The sequence below is a fragment of the Podarcis gaigeae genome, assembly GCF_964106915.1.
Source record: "Podarcis gaigeae genome assembly, chromosome: 8".
NCBI lineage: Eukaryota > Metazoa > Chordata > Lepidosauria > Squamata > Lacertidae > Podarcis > Podarcis gaigeae.
The window spans coordinates 13345513-13366412 of NC_139684.1; the positions used below are offsets into that span (position 1 = coordinate 13345513).

At 49.2% G+C, this 20900-nt stretch overlaps 1 protein-coding gene across 1 annotated transcript in view; it reads left to right on the plus strand.

Annotated features, from left to right (window-relative positions):
- The first annotated feature begins 2160 nt into the window (after positions 1-2160).
- Positions 2161-20900, plus strand: part of ALDH4A1 (aldehyde dehydrogenase 4 family member A1) — a 28714-nt gene continuing 9974 nt past the window's right edge. Inside the window, exons 1-11 of the mRNA XM_083750240.1 lie at positions 2161-2552; positions 6188-6281; positions 7874-7966; positions 8925-8972; positions 9311-9466; positions 11100-11249; positions 12456-12530; positions 14551-14738; positions 16388-16461; positions 17953-18149; positions 20142-20186. Of these exons, the coding sequence (XP_083606366.1) occupies positions 2512-2552; positions 6188-6281; positions 7874-7966; positions 8925-8972; positions 9311-9466; positions 11100-11249; positions 12456-12530; positions 14551-14738; positions 16388-16461; positions 17953-18149; positions 20142-20186 (1161 nt within the window). The 5' untranslated portion in view covers positions 2161-2511. The remainder of the gene's footprint in view (positions 2553-6187; positions 6282-7873; positions 7967-8924; positions 8973-9310; positions 9467-11099; positions 11250-12455; positions 12531-14550; positions 14739-16387; positions 16462-17952; positions 18150-20141; positions 20187-20900) is intronic.

Consider the following 20900-nt stretch of genomic DNA (forward strand, 5'->3'; position numbering starts at 1 on the left):
GAAAGTACCTGATGGACCTCTGTGGGGTGGGAGTTCCACAATTCAGAAGGTGCCACCGAGAATGCCCTCTCCTGGGCTGGCCACCCCCCTGAGCTTCTGAGGGCAGAGGAACTACCAAGAGAGGCCCCCTCTGCTGATTTCAGCACCCGGAAGGCTATGTAGGGAAGGAGGTGGCCATTTAGGTGTTTGGAATTTTTAACATGCTTTTGTTCTGGGCTCCTCGCCTTCTTGCAAGCGAGGGGGGCAAGGGACCCTGTTGCAAGAGGCCAATAAAGATCAACAGCTTGCCTTGCTTCCTCCATTTGTATCTCTGACTGATAGCAGACCTCAGGGGACCCAAAGTCCCTTGATGGGGAGTTGGCCTGCAAAAACCAACCCCAGTTTTCTTGCAAGAGGCACGCTGCCACAAATGGCAGAGAAGGTAGAACATATCCATCACTGCTAGCAGCCCTGTTTGTGACTCCCAGCAACTAATATTTCAAGGCCCCTGGTACCGTTCTTAACAGAAGGTAGAATCTGACCATGACGACTCAAGAGCTCTTGACCCAACTGCACTGTAGTTGCTGGAAATCCCAGGAGCAGAGAGGGCTCTTGTGCTCAGATCCTCCTCTCAGACTTCCCTTTGGGCATCTATCCGGTTGGCCACAGTGAGAACAGGATGCTGGATTGGATGGGCCTTTGGCCTGATCCAGCAGGGCTCTTTTTACGTTCTCCAGCAATACCAGGCAGATAGTCCACAGAGAAAGCACTTCCCTCTATCAGTGGTTCTCAACCTTGGGTCCCCAGATGTTTCTGGCCTACAACTCCCATGATCCCTAGCTCACAGGACCAGTGGTCAGGGATGATGGGAGTTGTAGGCCAAAAACATCTGACTCAAGGTTGAGAAAGGCTGCATGGGTAGTGAAATAAAAAAATTAAGGTCTTATATATATAATAAATGTTCATAAATGTACCAACCAAGCACATACATAGATGTGTGGACCACATGTCTGGAGCAGCACAGGAGGACCGCCCTGAAACCATTTTCAAATGTTTTTTTCTGCAAGGAGGGAGGAGGTGGGGGAGCCTCCCCATTGTCTTTTTGTTCACAAATCCTGTCTTAAGGGTATGTTTGTGTATGAATAGGGTGAGCCTGTGATCTGGCTCAGGAACTAAGTATTTGTCATTACAAAAGACTGGCTAGGCTCCCCAGGGTATCCAATCAAGTAGGCATTAACAGGTAATCTGCCAGACAGGAGGTAAACAACGCACTCAGATTTCTGCTGTAGACCACCCTTTATGTGATGTAGGTATGATGTATCTGGGGTGGTGGTCTTGAGCTACACCCCTTCTGTGATGTAGGTATGATGTTTCTGGGGGTGGTCTTGGACTCCAAGGCAGGCAATTTGAAATGTCTATAGAAGGGTGGACACACCTTTGTTCTGGGTCCTCCTCCTCTGTTGCAACAATTCAATGAAGATCAGGCTTACTAGCTGCTTTGCTTCTCAATATTCTCTGGTTGGCCTCTGTTATTTTCTCCAACTGATGTAGAACCTGCAAAGGAGTCTATAAGGGCTCTTGTGTCCCCCATAAGGGAATAAGGGCAGATTTACGTTTATTACAGTAGGCAAACTAATGCCCAGGGGCCGGATCCGGGCCAATCGCTTTCTAAATCCAGCCCGCGGACAGTCCGGGAATCAGTGTGTTTTTACTTGAGTAGAATGTGTGCTTTTACTAGAAATGCATCTCTGGGTTATTTGTGGGGCATAGGAATTCGTTCATATTCCGCCCCCCAAATATAGTCCGGCCCTCCACAAGGTCTGAGGGACAGTGGACCGGCCCCCTGCTGAAAACGTTTGCTGACCCCTGCTCTAGATGCATCTTCGTAGCACGGACAGCTGCACCAGTTGCATTTCTGCCTGTGGTCCAGCTGCCGCAGACTAAGGGAAAATGCTTGCCTGGGTCTGGGGCCGATATCCAACCCTTTGAAAATGCTGCAGGATTCCTTAGTTTGCCCCCCACATTTTTACACCCGCTTCCTTAGCTGATTCCCCCTTTAAGACATCTTTGCTGCGTTTCCCCTTTTCCTCTCTCATTTAAAGGTTGCAACTTGAAGCCGGCGTCTGATTGGTCGGAACTCTGCGGTGCCGCCTTCTGGTTGGTTCCCGCGGCTTCCTCCCCGTTTTCCGAAGAGCATTGGGTTAGCCTACTTGCCTTTCTTTGGGGGGGGGCAAAGGAGGAATCTAAATATAGATACTTTCAGCTAGGGATATTTGAGGCTGAACTCTGCTGAGAAAATACATATAACAATAAATGCTTTCGGGGCTATGTTCTGTAGCAATGCGTAATGGGTGGTTCTTCTGGGGGGCGGGGGAATACAGATATCCCCCCCCGCATTGCTAAGAGAATGGTCCATTCCAAATTAAGGAACAGGGAGGGGTTACCCCTTTCCATGCGTGCTTTGCTCCCAGTTTGGGATTCCTTTTTGCAAAGCCTCTAAAGAGAGAGATATATACAGTGTAGATACGTAGGATGCTGCTTCCTCTGTTACAGAGAACGCTACCCAGGGTGGGGTGAGTTTGGATTATTGGGGGGGAGATTATTTGGGGAGGGGGGCAAATCTTCTCTTTCCTGTCTTGAATCCCGATTTTCCAAGTGTGGGGCAGTCAGGCTGAAACCACCCCATCGCAAACTGTGCTTCTGTATATAATAAAAATAAAAATAAAAATAAAAATAAAAATAAAATTAGTTTATTTATACCCAGCCCATCTGGCTGGGTTTCCCCAGCCACTCTGGGTGGCTTCCAACAAAACATTAAAATACAGTAGTCTGTTAAACATTAAAAGCTTCCCTAAACAGGGCTGCCTTCAGATGTCTTCTAAAAGTTTGGTAGTTGTTTTTCTCTTTGACATCTGATGGGAGGGCGTTCCACAGGGTGGGTGCCACTACCGAGAAGGCCCTCTGCCTGGTTCCCTGTAGCTTTGCTTCTCACAATGAGGGAACCGCCAGAAGGCCCTCTGCGCTGGACCTCAGTGTCTGGGCAGAATGATGGGGGTGGAGACACTCAACACTTTGAATTGTGCTCAGAAATGTACTGGGAGCCAGTGTAGGTCTTTCAAGACTGGTGTTATATGGTCTCGGCGGCCGCTCCCAGTCTAGGTGTCGCATTCTGGATTAGTTGTAGTTTCCTGGCTGGCTTTTATATTGGGTATTGCAGAGCCCTTCTTATAGAAGTCTGAAAGTGACCCACTCCATTTTGAAAGGAAGGTCTACTTGCCACTGTCTGATCACCCTTCGGGCTGGTGGTGGGGAGTCTGGAGCCCTTAGTTCTAGGGGTATCTCTGGAGTAACCTTCCTTGCGTGCAAAAGTACCAGTAAACGAAGATCAAAACTGGGCAGTCCTACTTTTTTTTTGGGGGGGGGTAGGGAACCTCCTAGTAGCCTCCGCAGGAATTATTTTTCTAGGCATTCCTCAATGAATAGTCCCCTTCTAATGATTCCTGATGTAAAGGCCCCTTCCAGAGTTTGACTGCAAGCCTAACTTCACTTAACCTGTGAGTAGGCTCCATTCAATTCAATGGGACATTTAAGTATATATAGTTCAGCCATGATCTCTTTTTGTCTCCTGGATCTTACTCTCTTGTGCTGTTGTAAGGATTTGCAATTTCAAACTGTCAGTATTCTATTGGTGGGTGGTAGCAGGGGATCGATATCTGTATTTATTGAGTTGTTTCCAACATTAGCCCTCCTTTGAGTAAACTAATAAACTTAATGGACATTGGCAAACTTGAGACCATTAATTTCAGTAGGTCTAATCTGAGTAAAACTGGAATATATGGGACTGGCAGAGATGACCGGCAGAATCCGTGACCAGAGGAAGGAGGCGGTGGAGGAAGATTGGAGAAAATTTAAAGTATACCTTAAGAACTATTGTAAAATATTGGACGGTTAAGATGTCGAGAGGCTAGAAACAAAGAACTACAGCTGTAAATCGTAAATTAAAGGGGGAAACTTAATGAGAATATATAGAGAAATTGACTGAAGGGTTGCTGACACATTATAAAATAATGATGCAGAGAAGGGGAGGTATGGGGAAGTCATGTTTTATGTATTTGTTTGTGATTTGTTTATTTTTCCTATGCCCTTGTTCCCTGTTTTTTTTTTTTTTTTTTGTAAAAACAATAAAAATTATTATAAAAAAAACAAAAAACTAACTCATAGTATTTATCTCCCGGGACAGGCACCGTTTTCCTCTCTTTTTATCTCCAGAAGCCTTTCGCTTTCTGAGACTTTGACCATGCCCAAAAAGAGCAATTTCCCCAAATTCAGATAACCTGGAAAAAAACAGACCTGGGGGAGGGGTTGTTAGGTATGTTTCCCGCTCTCCCTAGGCAGTCAAAGATTTTGCAAGGAGCTTCAAGGCAAGAACTTTGACAGAGGTCGGGTGGCTGCTCTGATGAAATTTTCTGGCCTGTTGTCAGCAAGTGGAATTTTTTCTCTCTCTCCCCACACCAGCAAAAGAACTTCAGTGGCAGGTTAAAAGATGATTCGACCTCTTAAAAATTAAACTGCAGGAGGAGAACTTCTGCATTTTTGCCCTTCAGAGTGCTTCCCTTAACTTATTTGGAAAAGAATTATTTATAGGCTTTAAATTAAATTGCTGATCCCTGGTTTTTCTGCTAAATTCATTATTATTGATAATTACCATACCCAACCTTCACCCTAAGGCGATGAGGTCCTTGAGATGGTAAAAACAATATGTGATTTTTTAAAAAGATGCACTTGTGTTGTTTTTTAAAATTCAGACTGAAATAAAAATGAAATAAAGTATTTAAAAAGTTAGCAACAGGGCAATAGTTCCCATTCCCAAATGGAAACATCGCAATTTTGGTGTGGTCTTACCAACTCAAATCATTTGTCCATTTAGTTCAGTGCTGTCTACTCTGATTGGCAGCAGCTCTCCAGGGTTTCAGGCAGGGGGAATCCCAGCCCTAGCTAGAGATGCTAGTTATTGAATCTGGGACCTTCTACTACGCCCCTTTCACATGCAGCTGAACTACAACTCCCACCGCTGCTGGCTGTGCTTGCTGGGCTGCTGGAATTTGTAGTTCAGCAACATTCAGAGGGCCTTAATTCTTAAGTCTATCTCTTGCCTCCCGTTGACATAGATTCCTGGTAATTCTCACAGTCCTGTTATCTCTATCTGCCTCGCACCTTTCCTTTCCTTATCTCAGCTAATGAGGGCTTGGATTTTATCAGCACTTGCATGAGATAAGAGACCGGCAAAGCCACCATCTTAGGAAAGTAAACACACGCAGCCAGTCTGCTTTCCCCATGTCTCTCCAACTGCACTTGCCCTAAAGTTCTTAAAGAAAATTTGAGCTGGCTCGCCGGCCCGGTGCAGAGAAGAATGTCAAACTTTGCACCAAGACGCACAGGTCCAGCTACAGCATGCTGAGCAAACTGTTGAACTTTGGACTGAAGGCCAAAACGTTGGGCAGGCTGCGTTGGCAGTGGCAGCCTCCCTGTAGCAAGATCTTTTGCTAGCGCTGTTAATAGCTGTCAACCGTCCCTTATTTGGCGGGAAAGTCCCTTATCCCAGCGCTGTGTCCCTTATTGATGATGTCCCTTAAATTTCCCGGGTTTCAAAGGAAGCAGCTCCTCTCCCTCCCTCCCAGGGAGGAGGGAGGCTCCAACTGTGTTGCTTGGCTGCGTTGCTCACCCAGTAAGGAGTCTAAGACCGACTGGGGGGTGGAGCTTGCATGCCTTGTGCCGATCAAATTGCCTGCATTGCCTGGAGACTCGCCTTTGCTCAGCGCTTCCCAGCGGAGAGGTGACGGTGGTTTTCCTTGCTGCATCCCCTTTGCCGGGTTGCTGCGCTGTGGGAACCACTGCTTGAGGCTTCGTTTGGCTGCTGGCTGGGCTTTCTGCATTTGGCTCGGAGGGGCTCAGAAGTTTAACATACCTGTGTTCGGAAAATTCCTTATTTTGGCTGCTGATCCCGTATTTTCGAGGCTGCTGGTTCCTTGTTTTCAAATCTGTAAGTTGACAGCTATGGTGCTGTTGTGGATGTCATTCTGTAGCCGTCATCTGTCACGGGCTTCCTGTAAAAGAACCCAGCAGCTTAATAGGGGGTAATTCCCAAAGGGACCCAGAACTAACATTTCTCCCTTTTCTTTCTCCCTTCTCCCACCTGCCCCCCTACCAGGCTGCGATGGCAGCACCGAGCCACGGCAGAGGTGGCCAACGAACCCATTTTGGCATTCAGGTCCGGCAGCCCCGAACGAGCAGCTCTGCAGAAGGTACTGCATAGAGGAGATATACGCACTTTGGCCATCGTTGAACTTGACCGTCACTTGCCTTTACTGCCCCTCGATGCCTCCGTCACAACGCTGCCTCTTTTAATGACGGAATGGGGAAGCCTTGGCCCTCCAGATGTTGCCGCCACAGCTGATGGGAATTGGGAGTCTAGCAACATCTGGAAGGTCCACAGTGCCCCCATAAACTAGACCATCACTTGCCTTTACTGCCGCCAGCTACCGTATTTTTCCATGTATAACACGCCGCTGTGTATAAGACTAAAAATTGGAGACTAAAAATTGAGAAAATGGGGGGAGATTGCCCAGAGTTGCTGAGCTTTTTTGGGGGGAATTACCTAGACTTGTTGAAAATTGCTCACCCTCAGGACTGCCACAACCAATCGCACACACATCCACAAAGCCACCAATCATCTGCACACTTGCCGAAAGCAAGCGCCAATTGCCCGCCCAATTGCTGCAGCAGCCAAAAGCCAACGGACCTCCACGCATCCACCAATAACATGCAAAAACGCCACTGGCAGTCACCTACTTGCTGCAGCCAACAATCGCCTGTCCCAACTCTCCACTATCCGTGTATAAGACGAGCCCCAATTTTTTGCATAATTTTAAAATAAAAAACCCTCGTCCTATACACAGAAAAATACGGTACTTCCATCAGCTACTGTTTTCCTTGTGCATTTTTTCCTTGTTCATACCTACTTCCTTGGGTTATGGGGCTTTTCATGCTAAATCCTTTTTACTGTTATGCCGACTTAGGTACCCTAATTCGAAGCATCCTCAGATTTTGCATCCTATTCAACTTCTAGAGTGTCATGCTGTTTTGGAAGAAGGTAAAGGTACCCCTGACCATTAGGTCCAGTTGTGGACGACTCTGGGGTTGCGGCGCTCATCCCGCTTTATTGGCCAAGGGAGCCGGCGTACAGCTTCCGAGTCATGTGGCCAGCATGACTAAGCCACTTCTGGCAAACCAGAGCAGCTCACGGAAGTGCCGTTTATCTTACTGCTGGAGCGGTACCTATTTATCTACTTGCACTTTGATGTGCTTTCAAACTGCTAGGTTGGCAGGAGCAGGGACCGAGCAACGGCAGTTCACCCCGTCGCAGGGATTCGAACTGCCGACCTTCCAGTCGGCAAGCCCTAGGCTCTGTGGTTTAGACCACAGAGCCACCTGCGTCCCTTTGGAAGAAGTTACATAACCCGTAATCTTACATATACATGTATGGGTCTGAGTGACAGACGTCTTTGTTACATATCTTTAGGCGTCAGGCAGAAACATTCTTTTTCCCCCAGGCCTTTGGCTACTTCAACCATCTATAGCCTTTTAAACTGTGTTCTTGTTTTTGTTTGTTACTATCTTATGTATTTTTATGTTGTAAATTACTCTGTGATCCTTGGATAAAGGGCAGTATAGAAATTTAATTAATAATTGTAGTTGTAATAATAATAATAATTTTAATGCAGAGATGGGGAATGAACCCATGGCTTCCAGATATTGCTGAACTACATTTCCCATCCGGTGTTAGAAACTCAGATATATAAGCTGGGCACCAAATGGCTCTTAACTCTTTCTGTAGGCTCTAAATGATTTGAAAGGCAAGACCGAATCCATCCCTTGTGTCGTCGGAGGAGAGGAGGTGTGGACGGCTGATGTGAGGTATCAAGTCTCGGTGAGTTCCGTCAGCAAACTTCCGCATATATCTATATTTTGTTAGTGCCCTGACGTAGCCCTGTGATGAATTTTCCCTCCACTTCCCAAAATCACTAAGCTGTCAAGATTTTGTTTTTAGATTTTGTTTGGGAAGGATAACCTCTCTGTCGCTGGAGCCTGTGTAGCGGTTCGAGTGTCAGGCTAGGATCTGGGAGACCCGGGTTCAAATCCCGACTCAGCCGTAAAGCTCTCTGCGGGGACCTTGGGGCCCAGTTGCTGCTTTTGCTTACCTCACTGGGTTGTTGCTGGGATTAAATGAGGGCAAGGAGGAACTATGTACACCCCTCGAGCTCCCTGGAGAAAAAGGCGGGATATAAATCCAATGAAAGAAAATCTTGTTGGGATTAGTTGGATGGCCCTTGGTATGAGCTTGAAATATTCCTTGAAATATCTTTTGGAATGCCAATGGGCTTTATTCCTAGGTAAGACTACTGTTATCCTAAGTTTATAAAGGTAAAGGGACCCCTGAGCGTTAGGTCCAGTCGTGACCGACTCTGGGGTTGCTGCGCTCATCTCACTTAATTGGCCGAGGGAGCTGGCGTACAGCTTCCGGGTCATGTGACCAGCATGACTAAGCTGCTTCTGGCGAACCAGAGCAGCGCACGGAAATGCCGTTTACCTTCCTGCCAGAGCGGTACCTATTTATCTACTTGCACTTTGATGTGATTTCGAACTGCTAGGTTGGCAGGAGCAGGGACTGAGCAACGGGAGCTCACCCCGTCGCGGGGATTCAAACCGCCGACCTTCAGATTGGCAAGCCCTAGGCTGTGTGGTTTAACCCACAGCACCACCCGCGTCCCTTGCGCCACCTGGGAGTAAATCCCGTTGAAACCTGGGAGATGGGGCTGGCTTCTGAGTAGACGGGCAGAACGTTACAATAAGGAACTCCAAAAATACCCTTTTCTTTTCTTTTTCAGCCTTTCAACCATTCCCACAAAGTGGCCAAATACTGCTACGCAGATAAGGTGAGCAGTGCCTGCGTCGGAAGCCGTGTCTGGTGGCAGATGTGCTGCTTGGGCATGGATAGTTTCCTGGTGACAGAAATGGGTTTGCCTGCATGCTCTACCTGTTGAGCTACAGTCCCTCTCTTACTTCCCACGGCGGCCAATCAGATACCTCTGGTTGGCCCACCAGCAGGGTGCAAAACTCCCCACCATCCAGTACTCAGATGAATGCTGCTGTCCTGTGGCAGGGAGTGCCGCCGGTGCTGTGCATCGAACAGTGGAGGAAGTTATTCTCTCTATTCTCTCCAAACTGCATTTAATTCTTATAAACCTCCCCTGTCGTCTTCTCTGCCAACCAGGACTTGCTGAACAAGGCCATCAACGCCGCAGTGGCCGCCCGAAGGGAATGGGACCTACGGCCTGTCCAAGACCGTGCAGAGATATTTTTCAAAGCGGCCAACCTGCTGAGCGGTCCCAGGAGAGCAGAAATCTTGGCCAAGACCATGGTGGGACAGGTGTGTGGTGTGTCGCGGGTCTAAAACCCCAGCAGGCTGTGCAAGGGATTATGGGAGATGTTTCTGTGGTTAGGGCCAGGTGCGCAGCCTGGGAGTTATTTTGGAGGCACAGGTCAAATCCGTGTCCAGGGCAGCTGTTTACCAGCTCCACCTGGTACACAGGCTGAGACCCTATCTGCCCGCGGACCGTCTCGCCAGAGTGGTGCATGCTCTGGTTATCTCCCACTTCAACTACTGCAATGCGCTCTATGTGGGGCTACCTTTGAAGGTGACCCGGAAACTACAACTAATCCAGAACGCGGCAACCAGCCTGGTGACTGGGAGCACCCGCCGAGACCACATAACACCAGTCTTGAAAGACCTACATTGGCTCCCAGTACGTTTCCGAGCACAATTCAAAGTGTTGGTGCTGACCTTTAAAGCCCTAAATGGCCTCGGTCCAGTATACCTGAAGGAGCGTCTCCACCCCCATTTTTCTACCTGGACACTGAGGTCCAGCTCCGAGGGCCTTCTGGCGATTCCCTCACTGCGAGAAGCCAAGATACAGGGAACCAGGCAGAGGGCCTTCTCAGTAGTGGCACCCGCCCTGTGGACCGCCCTCCCACCAGATGTCAAAGAGAACAACAACTACCAGACTTTTAGAAGACATCTGAAGGCAGCCCTGTTTAGGGAAGCTTTTAATGTTTGATGTATTATAGTATTTTAATATTTTTTGGGAAGCCGCCCAGAGTGGCTGGGGAAGCCCAGCCAGATGGGCGGGGTATAAGTAATTAATTATTATTATTATTATTATTATTATTATTATTAGGACCCTCCTCTGCCTTCCCGCGGGCTGTGTTGAGATAGAAACAAAAATCTGAAAGAAGAAGCAATATCATTTACAGTGGACACTCGGGTTGCGAACGTGACCCATTTGGGAAGCACGTTTGCAACCCGCAGTGTTCGCAACTTGCGTCTGCACACGCACGGGTTGTGATTCGGCGCTTCTGCGTATGCTCAAAGCGCGATTTAGCACTTCTGCGCATGCACGGCCACCAAAACCCGGAAGTAACCAGTTCCAGTACTTCCAGGTTTCGCCGGTCCACAACCCAAAAAAAACGCAATCTGAAGTGTCTGTAACGCAAGGTATGACTGTATTTCTTTCTTTTACTAAAATTTTATATACTGCTTGATTGCAGGGGGTGGACCCTTGGCAGTCCCTTCCAATTCTACAGTCCTTGGATTGTATGATTGCAAAAGAAAAGAAACCCAATATTTTGGCACCTAGTCTTTGGAACTCCCTGCCCCTTGACACCGGGCAAGCATCTTCACCATACACCTTCTGGTGCCTGCTGAAAACGTTTTTGATTAGGCAAAGCCGATCCAGACACGTAGAATGCTTGCGAGGGTTTTGATCCGATTTTTAGCGCCTTGTTGATTTTTGTTATTTTTTTCCAGTGTTACAAATGTTTGATTTTAACTTTTTTTAAAAAAGTAATAATTTGATTGTTCTGCTCATTTTTTGTGAATGCTGGACGCGTATTATGTGGTAGTTCCGTGTTAAGGGGAGGGAAGCAGAGGCCAGTGTGGATAAGGGACCGAACATGAACTTGGAAGAATGGCAACTTTGGAAAGTTTTGTTTGTTTAAACCAGGCAAAGACCGTCATCCAGGCGGAGATTGACGCGGCTGCAGAGCTCATCGACTTCTTCCGTTTCAATGCCAAATACGCCGTGGAGCTGGAGGAACAGCAGCCGCTCAGCGTTCCCCCCAGTACCAACAGCATGATCTATCGGGGGCTGGAGGTGGGGCTCAAAGGTTGTTCCCCCCTGGGGTGGGGTACCCTCTATGTGACAGTCAGGATAGAGACCATTGTGACTGCGGGCGGGGGGGGGGGGAGATTTGGACCAGGAAATCCTTGATGGTTCCTTCCAACTCTGTAATTCCATGATCATAAAGACAACAATCCGTGGAGGCGCAGGTCAGTTCTGTGTCCAGGGCAGCTGTTTACCAGCTCCATCTGGTCCGCAGGCTGAGACCCTCCCTGCCCCGCGGACTGTCTTGCCAGAGTGGTGCATGCTCTGGTTATCTCCTGCTTGGACTACTGCAATGCACTCTAAGTGGGGCTACCTTTGAAGGTGATCCGAAAACTGCAACTAATCCAGAATGTGGCAGATAGACTGGCGACTGGGAGCAGCCGCCGAAACCACATAACACCGGTCCTGAAAGATCTACACTGGCTCCCAGTACGTTTCCAAGCACAATTCAAAGGGTTGGTGCTGGTCTTTAAAGCCCTAAACGGCCTCAGCCCATTATACCTGAAGGAGCGTCTCCACCTCCATCATTCTGCCCGGACACTGAGATCCAGCGCCGAGGGCCTTCTGGCGGTTCCCTCATTGTGAGAAGCAAAGCTACAGGGAACCAGGCAGAGGGCCTTCTTGGTAGTGGCACCCACCTTGTTGAACGTCCTCCCATCAGATGTCAAAGAGAAAAACAACTACCAAACTTTTAGAAGACATCTGAAGGCAGCCCTGTTTAGGGAAGCTTTTAATGTTTAACAGACCACTGTATTTTAATGTTTTGTTGGAAGCCACCCAGAGTGGCTGGGGAAACCCAGCCAGATGGGCTGGGTATAAATAGTAAATCATCACCATCATCCTCATTATTATTATTATTAAGCGCTTTGCTAAATGGCAGGGGAAGTTTGCCCCCCAACTTCTGACCATCTTATTAGTCCCACCCACCCACCCACCTTTTCTGACTTCTGCATGGTTTCAAGCTTGCCTGTGCACAGTGAGGGCTAGAAGCTTTGCAGGGTTGTGTGGTTGTTTTTTAAATGAAAGAGAAGTTTCTCAGGGAGCTGCAGTCCTGTGCATATTTAAAAAAAAAACGATGCTACAGACGGTTTTGCAGGCTCATTCGCTCGCTCGCTTGTGCCCCCCCCCCAAGAAACTCTTCCGTGGCTGCTTATTCCACGGTCTTAATTCATCCTTTTTTCCCTACTCCTGCAGGGTTTTGTTGCTGCCGTCTCCCCCTTCAACTTCACCGCCATCGGAGGGAACCTGGCAGGAGCTCCCGCTTTGATGGTGAGTAATCGGGGTGGTGGTGGTGGTGGCTGGGTGGCTCTTTGGTGTTCCGTCCTCCCCCCCCCAGCCAGTTGCAGGGGGAGTTTTGGGGAGAAGTGTTTCTCTCCCCTCCCCACGTATTTCTACACTCAGCCCTGTGCTTTTTGAACACCGGGGGGGGGGGGGTCCCTCCTGCTGCCTGCTGCCTGCTGAGCTGAGCATCTCACGGGGAAAGCGTTCCGGTTCTTAAACATCACCCTCCCTCCCCTCACCATCCTCTGGACATTTTTTTTAAAAAAGGTCTTTTTTTAAAACTAAGAAACTTCCTTGAAGTTTGCTAGGCAATCCTGAGACGGGGAGGAGAGTGGGTTAGGGACAAAAACACCTATCCAATCTCTCAAATTCAAGAACGTAAGAATTTAGGAATAATCAGGCCACTGTCCCAACTAGTCCCTTAAGCGCAAGGGCCTTCTCCCCTCCTGTAGTTTTCCGCAACCATTTAGGTTGGTAGCCATCCCTGCCTCCGGTGGCAGGCAGTTCCATAGTTTATACACTACATGAAGAAGTTATTTCTTTTATCTGTCTCAAATCTTCCAACGTTCGGCTTCTTTGGAGGAGTTCTAGTGTTATGAGAGAGGGAGAAAATATTTTATCTCTCCCCTTTCTCCATGCCACGCCCAAATTTGTAAACTTCTATCATGGCCCCTCTTCCTTGCTTTTTCTCAAAGCCAGAGTTTCCCAAACTTGGGTCTTCAGCTGTTTTTGGACTACAATACCCATCATCCATGACCACTGGTCCTGCTAGACATGGATGATGGGAGTTGTAGTCCAAAAACAGCTGGAGACCCAAGTTTGGGAAACTGCTCTAAACTAAAAAGTCCCAAATGCTGCAACCTTTCATCATAGGGGAGTCTCTCCACCCCCTCGATCGCTTTGCCCTGTTCTGAACCTTTTGAAACTCTACAGTGTCCTTTTTGAGGTGAGGCTCAACCTGGGAAAGTCTTTTGTTGCTGCAGGGCTCATTCCTGCCATCTCCAGTTAGGCTTGAGATGTCCTCTTTGTGAAGCTGCCAGTCAGTGTAGACAATACTGAGCTATATGTACCAATTGGTCTGATAAGGCAGCTTCCTGTTCAGTGTTCAGCCTGCTGAGTGAGACCACAGCGAGCCCACCTATTCTTGTCTCTCCTACTGCTTGTCCCCGAGTAACTGGCATTTTGGAGATAGACTGCCCCCATACATGAAGGCTCCATTCCATGCCACAGTGGCTATTTAAGGACATCCAAAGGCCCAACATCAAGCCAGCCTCCTGCTTCCCATGCCAGCCTCTGGGAAGCCCATAATCAGGGCACGAAGGCAACAGCCCTCTGCCTTTGTTTCTGCAAAGCAGCTGGCATTCTCAGGTACACTGCCCCTGAACTTGGAGGTTACATTTACCGTATTTTTCGCCCTATAGGATACACTTTTCCCCCTCCAAAAATGAAGGGGAAATGTGTGTGCGTCCTATGGGGCGAATGCAGGCTTTCGCTGGAGCCTGGAGAGCGAGAGGGGTCAGTGCGCACCGACCCCTCTCGCTCTCCAGGCTTCAGGAAGCTCTCTGCAACCCTTGGGAGCCTGGCATGAAGTTGTGCCGGTCTCCTAAGAGTTGCGCAGAGCTACGAGCATCCTGAAGCCTCGGGCGCGCTGAACAGCGCGTCCCGGCCTTCGGGCAGCTCTGCGCAAGCCTGGGAGACTGGCGCGACTTCCCGCCGGGCTCCCTAGGCTTGCGGATAGCAGCCTGTTCTGGGGTCGGGGGAAGCTCGGGCTTCCCCCGCCCCAGCCCCGCACCTGGGGGGGAAATAATTTTTTTTCTTTATTCCCCCCAAAAAACTAGGTGCGCCCTATGGGCTGGTGCGCCCTATAGGGCGAAAAATACGGTAACTGTCCTAACTAAATACCAGTTGCATTGCAGGCGGGTGGACTAGAATCCCTTCCAGCTTTACAATTCTATGATTCTGTGACAAATCTGAATTGCCATCTGGCCTTTGCTTTCTCCCCTCCCAGGGGAACGTGGTCCTCTGGAAACCTAGCGACACAGCCATGCTGTCCAGCTATGCCGTCTACAAGATCCTTTTGGAAGCGGGGCTCCCGCCCAACATCATCCAGTTCGTCCCGGCCGACGGCCCCGTTTTTGGCGATACAGTGACCGCCTCAGAGCACTTTTGTGGGCTCAACTTCACCGGCAGTGTACCGTGAGTTAGGAGGGGTGGGAGACCTCCTGTTTGTAGGCTGCCACCGATTTGAAGTTCTATTTACAGGTTGTTCAATTTCCTGTTCATAGGCTGCCACTGTTTATGGGATGCTCAGCTTCCTGTTTACAAGCTTCCACTTCCTGGAGGTCATGTTTGTGGGCAGCTCAGCTTCCTATTTATAGGCTGCCACTTTCTGGAAGACATTTATCGGCTGCCACTTCCTGGAAGAGTTGTTTACCAGAATGCTCAACTTCCTTCTTACACACTGACACTTCTTGGAAGTTGTATTTGCAAGTTTCTCAGCTTCCTGTTTATAGACTGATACTTCCTGCAAGATGAATTTGCAGCATGCTTGACTTCCTGTTTATAGGCACCACTTCCTGGAAGAGTTGTTTACGTGTAAACAGCTTCCTCCTTACATACTGACACTTCCTGGAAGTTGTATTTGCAAGTTTCTCAGCTTCCTGTTTATAGACTGATACTTCCTGCAAGATGAATTTGCAGCATGCTTGACTTCCTGTTTATAGGTACCACTTCCTGGAAGAGTTGTTTACGGGATGCTGAGCTTCCTGCTTACACACTGACACTTCCTGGAAGTTGTCTTTGCTTGTTGCTCAACTTCCTGTTTATTGGCTGATACTTCCTGGAAGGTGTGTTTACAGGTTGCTCAACTTCCTGTTTATAGGTTGACACTTCCTGTCCGTGGCAGAGTGCAGGAGAGGCAAAGCCAGAAGTACTTCATTTCGTTCTCTCTCTCTCTCTCCCCCCTCTTTTTTTTTCTTTTTGATTTCAAGTGTGACCAAACTCTTGCTTTTCAAAACAATAAAAATGCTAATGCTGTCACACCAGGAGTCCCACACTCCGGCGCTAATTTATGAGCTCCCCACCTTTTAAGGAGCAGGGGCGCATCCGAGCGTGGCGCTCGTTCAGAGGTTTAGAGGAGGCTGGCGCTTTTAATAGCCTCGCAGTCTTCGGAGAGCCAGAGAATGCAGGAGAGGGGGGTCAGGCCGGGGTGGAAATGGCAACTCCCGCTCGCCCCAGAAAACAGCAAATTGTAATGGGAGGGAGAGAGAGAATCTGCTGATGCAGCCTCTGCCAGAAATTAAGCGGCTGGCTGGTGGCAAACAGAGAATTGGTGCCCCGAGAATTGTAGAATTGTTAGAGCTGGAAGGGACTCCACAGGGACATCTAGTCCAACCCCCTAGAGATTGGACCAGGATCACATACAATATGTTTAGGGGCAGGCTTGACAGATCGAAACAGAAATTATAATCTATAATTATGTGTGTATATAATTATTATATAATTATGTGTGTGTGTAACATCACTGTTCATACGAACATCGGAAGAGCCTGAGTTCTGAAATTCTGCATCATGAGAGCCAGTGTGGTGTAGTGGTTAAGAGCGGTAGTGTCGTAATCTGGTGAACCGGGTTCGATTCCCCGCTCCTCCACATGCAGCTGCTGGGTGACCTTGGGTCAGTCACACTTCTCTGAAGTCTCTCAGCCCCACTCACCTCACAGAGTGTTTGTTGTGGGGGAGGAAGGGAAAGGAGAATGTTAGCCGCTTTGACACTCCTTTGGGTAGTGATAAAGCGGGATATCAAATCCAAACTACTCCTCTTCTTCTTTTCCTCCCCTCCTTTCCAGAACCTTCAAACGCCTCTGGAAGCAGGTCTCCGAGAACCTGGATCGGTACCGCACCTTCCCACGGCTTGCTGGGGGTAAGCATCTGATGTGGGTGATGCCGCCCCAATTCTCCACGGAGGCCGGAAAGACTTGAGTTGTTCATACCAACAGCCTGCTAGATCAGGACACATGGCTCATCTTGCCCAGAATCCTGTCCTCACAGTGCCCAAGCTGATGCCTCAGATCCTGAGGCCAAGCAGGATCTGAGCCCCAGAGTCCTCTCCCCATCCTGCCACATTTAGCAACTGGTATTCAGAAGCATAGCTGCCTCCAGCTGTAGCCATTGTGGTTGTTAGTCACTCAGTGAATGCATGGAGTGCTCAGGCAGGTTGGAAATAAACAGATCTGCGCTGTGCGATGTGCAGCGAACCTTTGGAACTCGCTGCTGCAGGACCTGAGCAGAACAGCAACTCTCCCCACCCCTCAAGGCTCTTAGGAGAGAGCACCCTTGTCCTTGAGCTTTGCTTGTGGACTTCCTGTAATGGGCATCTGTTTGGCCACTGTGAGTACAGGATACTGCGCTAGATGGCTTGATCCAGCTGGGGCTTCTTATATTCCTCCGGGAGGCATGTGGATTGAAGGCTGAAATTCAGGTGATGGTTTTTCTGGAGACTCTGAGTTGCCTTCTGCCATGTTTCATTCATTCATTATACAACTGTACAATGGATGCTCGGGTTGCAAACGTGATCCATGTGGGATGCACGTTCGCAACTGGCAGTGGCGCGTCTGCACACACACGGGTTGCGATTCGGCGCTTCTGCGCATGCATGACCACCGAAACCCAGAAGTCACCCCTTCCGGTACTTCTGGGTTTCGGCAGCCTGTAACCCCAAAAAAGGAACCTGAAGCGTCTGTAACCCGAGGTATGACTGTACCTTGGTTTTCGAACAGCTTAGTTCTTGAACGTTTTGGCTCCCGAACGCCGCAAAACCAGAAGTCAATCAATCAATCAATTTCCTTTATTCAACCGATAGTCAGAAATAGCAAAACCAGAAGTGACTGTTCCGGTTTGTGAACAATTTTTGGAAGCCGAACATCCGGCGGGGCTTATGATTGGCTGCAGGGGCTTCCTGCAGCCAATTGGAAGCTGTGCTTTGGTTTCTGAACATTTTGGAAGTCGAACAGACTTCTGGAACGGATTCCATTCGACTTCCGAGGTATGACTGTATTTCAGTGCTGCTTCTCACTCGCCTGAGCAGCAAAGCTGTTTTGCATACAGTAATAGCATAGCAGAGCATCACGACCGCAACATAAATTATATAAAAAAACAAGCAACAATTCAGAGTTTGATTGGGGTGTGCGTGTGAGAGAGGATTTCGGCTCCCAGAAACTGCAGGAGAGTGTCGCCGCTGGACTCGGGTCATGCTCAGGGTACCAGACTGGCCGCTCTGAGAAGAGGACACGGGGCCAGGGTCCTGATCCAGCCGCAGGGCTCTTCCAACGTTCTCACGAAGCATGGAAGACGACGCCATGCTGCCGCTCAACTCCCGTGCCAATGTCTCCCTTCTCTCTCCCCCTCTGCACAGAATGCGGCGGCAAGAACTTCCACTTTGTCCACTCCTCGGCGGACGTGCCCAGCGTGGTGAGCGGAACCCTGCGCTCGGCTTTCGAGTACGGCGGGCAGAAGTGCTCGGCCTGCTCCCGCCTCTACGCCCCCGACTCTCTGTGGCCCCGCATCAAAGCTGCGCTCCTGGAAGAGCACCGGAAGATCAAAGTGGGCGATGTGAGTGGGAAGACTCCTCTCCCGCTGAAGGGGCTTTGCGGCTCAGCGGGTGGCTGATGGGATTAGAGGCTGCACTTGGCTGGCTGCTAATTCCCATTGAAGGCACCTCTTTATCCCCTGCTTTCCTCCTCCCCGCTTTCGGGACCATCCCTGCCCCCTCCCCGCAATGCCTGACACCCCCATTCCCTACAGAACTCTCTCCTTCGTCCTTAGTACAGTGGTACCTCGGGTTAAATATGCTTCAGGTTACATATGCTTCAGGTAACAGACTCCGATAACCCAGAAATAGTACCTCAGATTAAGTACTTTGCTTCAGGATGAGAACAGAAATTGTGCTCTGGTGGCGCAGCAGTAGCAGGAGGCCCCATTAGCTAAAGTGGTGCTTCAGGTTAAGAACAGTTTCAGGTTAAGAACGGACCTCCGGAATGAATTAAGTACTTAACCCGAGGTACCATTATACTCCCCCTCTCTCTCTGGCAATTAGAAATTAACTTGTTGCCTACACAGGCAGGGGTTGGTTGCACGGAACAGACTAATTAAAAAACAAACAAACAAACCACTGCCTTTTGCCACCCCCCTTTTTTTCTTCAGAAAGCTATTGATGGCTACTAGCCATGGTGGCTTGACACGGGTGGCGCTGTGGGTTAAACCACAGAGCCTAGGGCTTGCCGATCAGAAGGTCGGTGGTTTGAATCCCCATGACGGGGTGAGCTCCCGTTACTCACTCCCTGCTCCTGCCAACCTGGCAGTTCAAAAGCACGTCAAAGTACAAGTAGATAAATAGGTACCACTCTGGTGGGAAGGTAAACGGCGTTTCCGTGCGCTGCTCTGGTTCACCAGAAGCGGCTTAGTCATGCTGGCCACATGACCCGGAAGCTGTACGCCGGCTCCCTTGGCCAATAAAGTGAGATGAGCGCCGCAACCCCAGAGTCGGCCACGACTGGACCTAGTGGTCAGGGGTCCCTTTACCTTACTAGCCATGGTGGCAGTTTTCTGGCTCCACAGTCAGAGGCTGAGATGCTTCTGAGTCCCAGTTTCTGGAAAACACAGGAGGAGAGAGAGGGCCCTTGCTCCTTGCAGGTTCCCCCTTTGGGGCAGCTGGGCTACTGGGCACTGCAATGTTGGGCTACTTGGGCCGTCGGCCTGGGTCAAGGCCGCAGGGCGGATTGCAACGTCAGAGCACAATATTGCAAGCGGTCGCAGTCACAAAAACAGGAGGGGTCCCCAAAACATGCGGTGGCTCCCCTTCCAGCCATAGATGGCGAAGGTTGAACCTAGATCCCTTCGCCATCCAAATCTCGTGCTCTGTGATTTGTGTCTTCATTGAGCACATTCACAGAGTGCCTTAACAATCCGTCCTTTTTCCCGAGAAGATCTGGGAATTGTAGCTCTGTGTGCGGAAGAATAACTCTCAGCACCCGTAACAGACTACAGCTCCCTGAATTCTTTGGGGAAAGCATTGATGATAGTAGCTTCTGTACCTAAAGACACTGAACTTCATTTGGCAATTAATTACATTAGTTTCGGCCATTGCAGATAGCGAGATTAATGGTTTTTAGTGGGACTCAGAACTGTAGCGCGACTGGACCTAATGGTCAGGGGTCCCTTTATCTTTACCTTTATCATGTCACTTTAAACAATCATGGCTTCCTCTGAAGGATTCTGGGAACTGTAGTTTGTTAAGGCTGCTGAGATTTGCTAGGCAGTTCCCCCATTCCCCTCCCAGAGCTACAATTTCCAAAGCAGTTTAGAAATCATTCCCTCTTCCCAGGGAATAACTCGGGAGGGGAAGAGGGATCTCAGACAACCTTCAGCACCTTTAACAAACTACAGTTCCCAGAATCCTTCAGAGGAAGCCGAAGCGGTGTTAAAATGGTATCACAGTACCTTCAGTGTAAGACATGAATGCAGCCCTCGTTTTGGTGGGAGATGGGCAGAACGGAAACCAAGTGGCATCTCACATTTTTCTTCCTCGTTTCCTTTTCTCCCCAGCCGACAGATTTTGAGACGTTCTTCTCTGCTGTCATCGACCACAAGGTAACGGGCTTCATTCGTATCTCTTTTCCGGTCGCTCCAGTAATTCCGTACGGTGAAATCAGGATTTCTCTATGGAAATTCCGTCCCTGTGCACCTCTGACTGCCCCCTATGCTGGTTTTGTTCATTTATCCTTGCAGGCTTTTGGGATGCTGTAGGGTTGATCTCACTGGCCCAGTAGACTCTGCCCTAAGCTAGTGATTCCCTGCCTGGCTTTTGTATTGCAACCAGACCAGGGGTTGGCCCTGCCTGTCTTTTGCTCTAGCGCCACCTGCTGTTTGGCTCCCTGCCTTCTGCCCTACTGGGCCCAGTGGGCGCCAACCTCCATCACTAATGGAGAATTGTATGGCCAAGCTGGGATTCTTGGATTTTTTGAGCATCATAACGGATTCTAGATTATGGTTTCTGTAAAATCCATTTTGTGTGTTAGCTGCTGGTAGCCGCCACCCCAGGGCTTTTTTTGAGAAAGATTTGGATGAAACAAATTTAGCAGCAACGACAACAACAACAACAACAACACATGTGCACACTCCTTATCCTTTGGCCAGTAGTTGCCCAGTCTTTTGCAGACTGAGGGTCACATTCACTTCTAGGCAGGCTTTCGGGGGCCACGTGTCATAGTGGATGGGGGCAGAGGCAAAAGTGGGAGGGGCAACAAAGGTAAATTTTGCCTTTGTGCAGTAGGGTACTTTCAGGGCCGGATTTAGGTTTGGTGA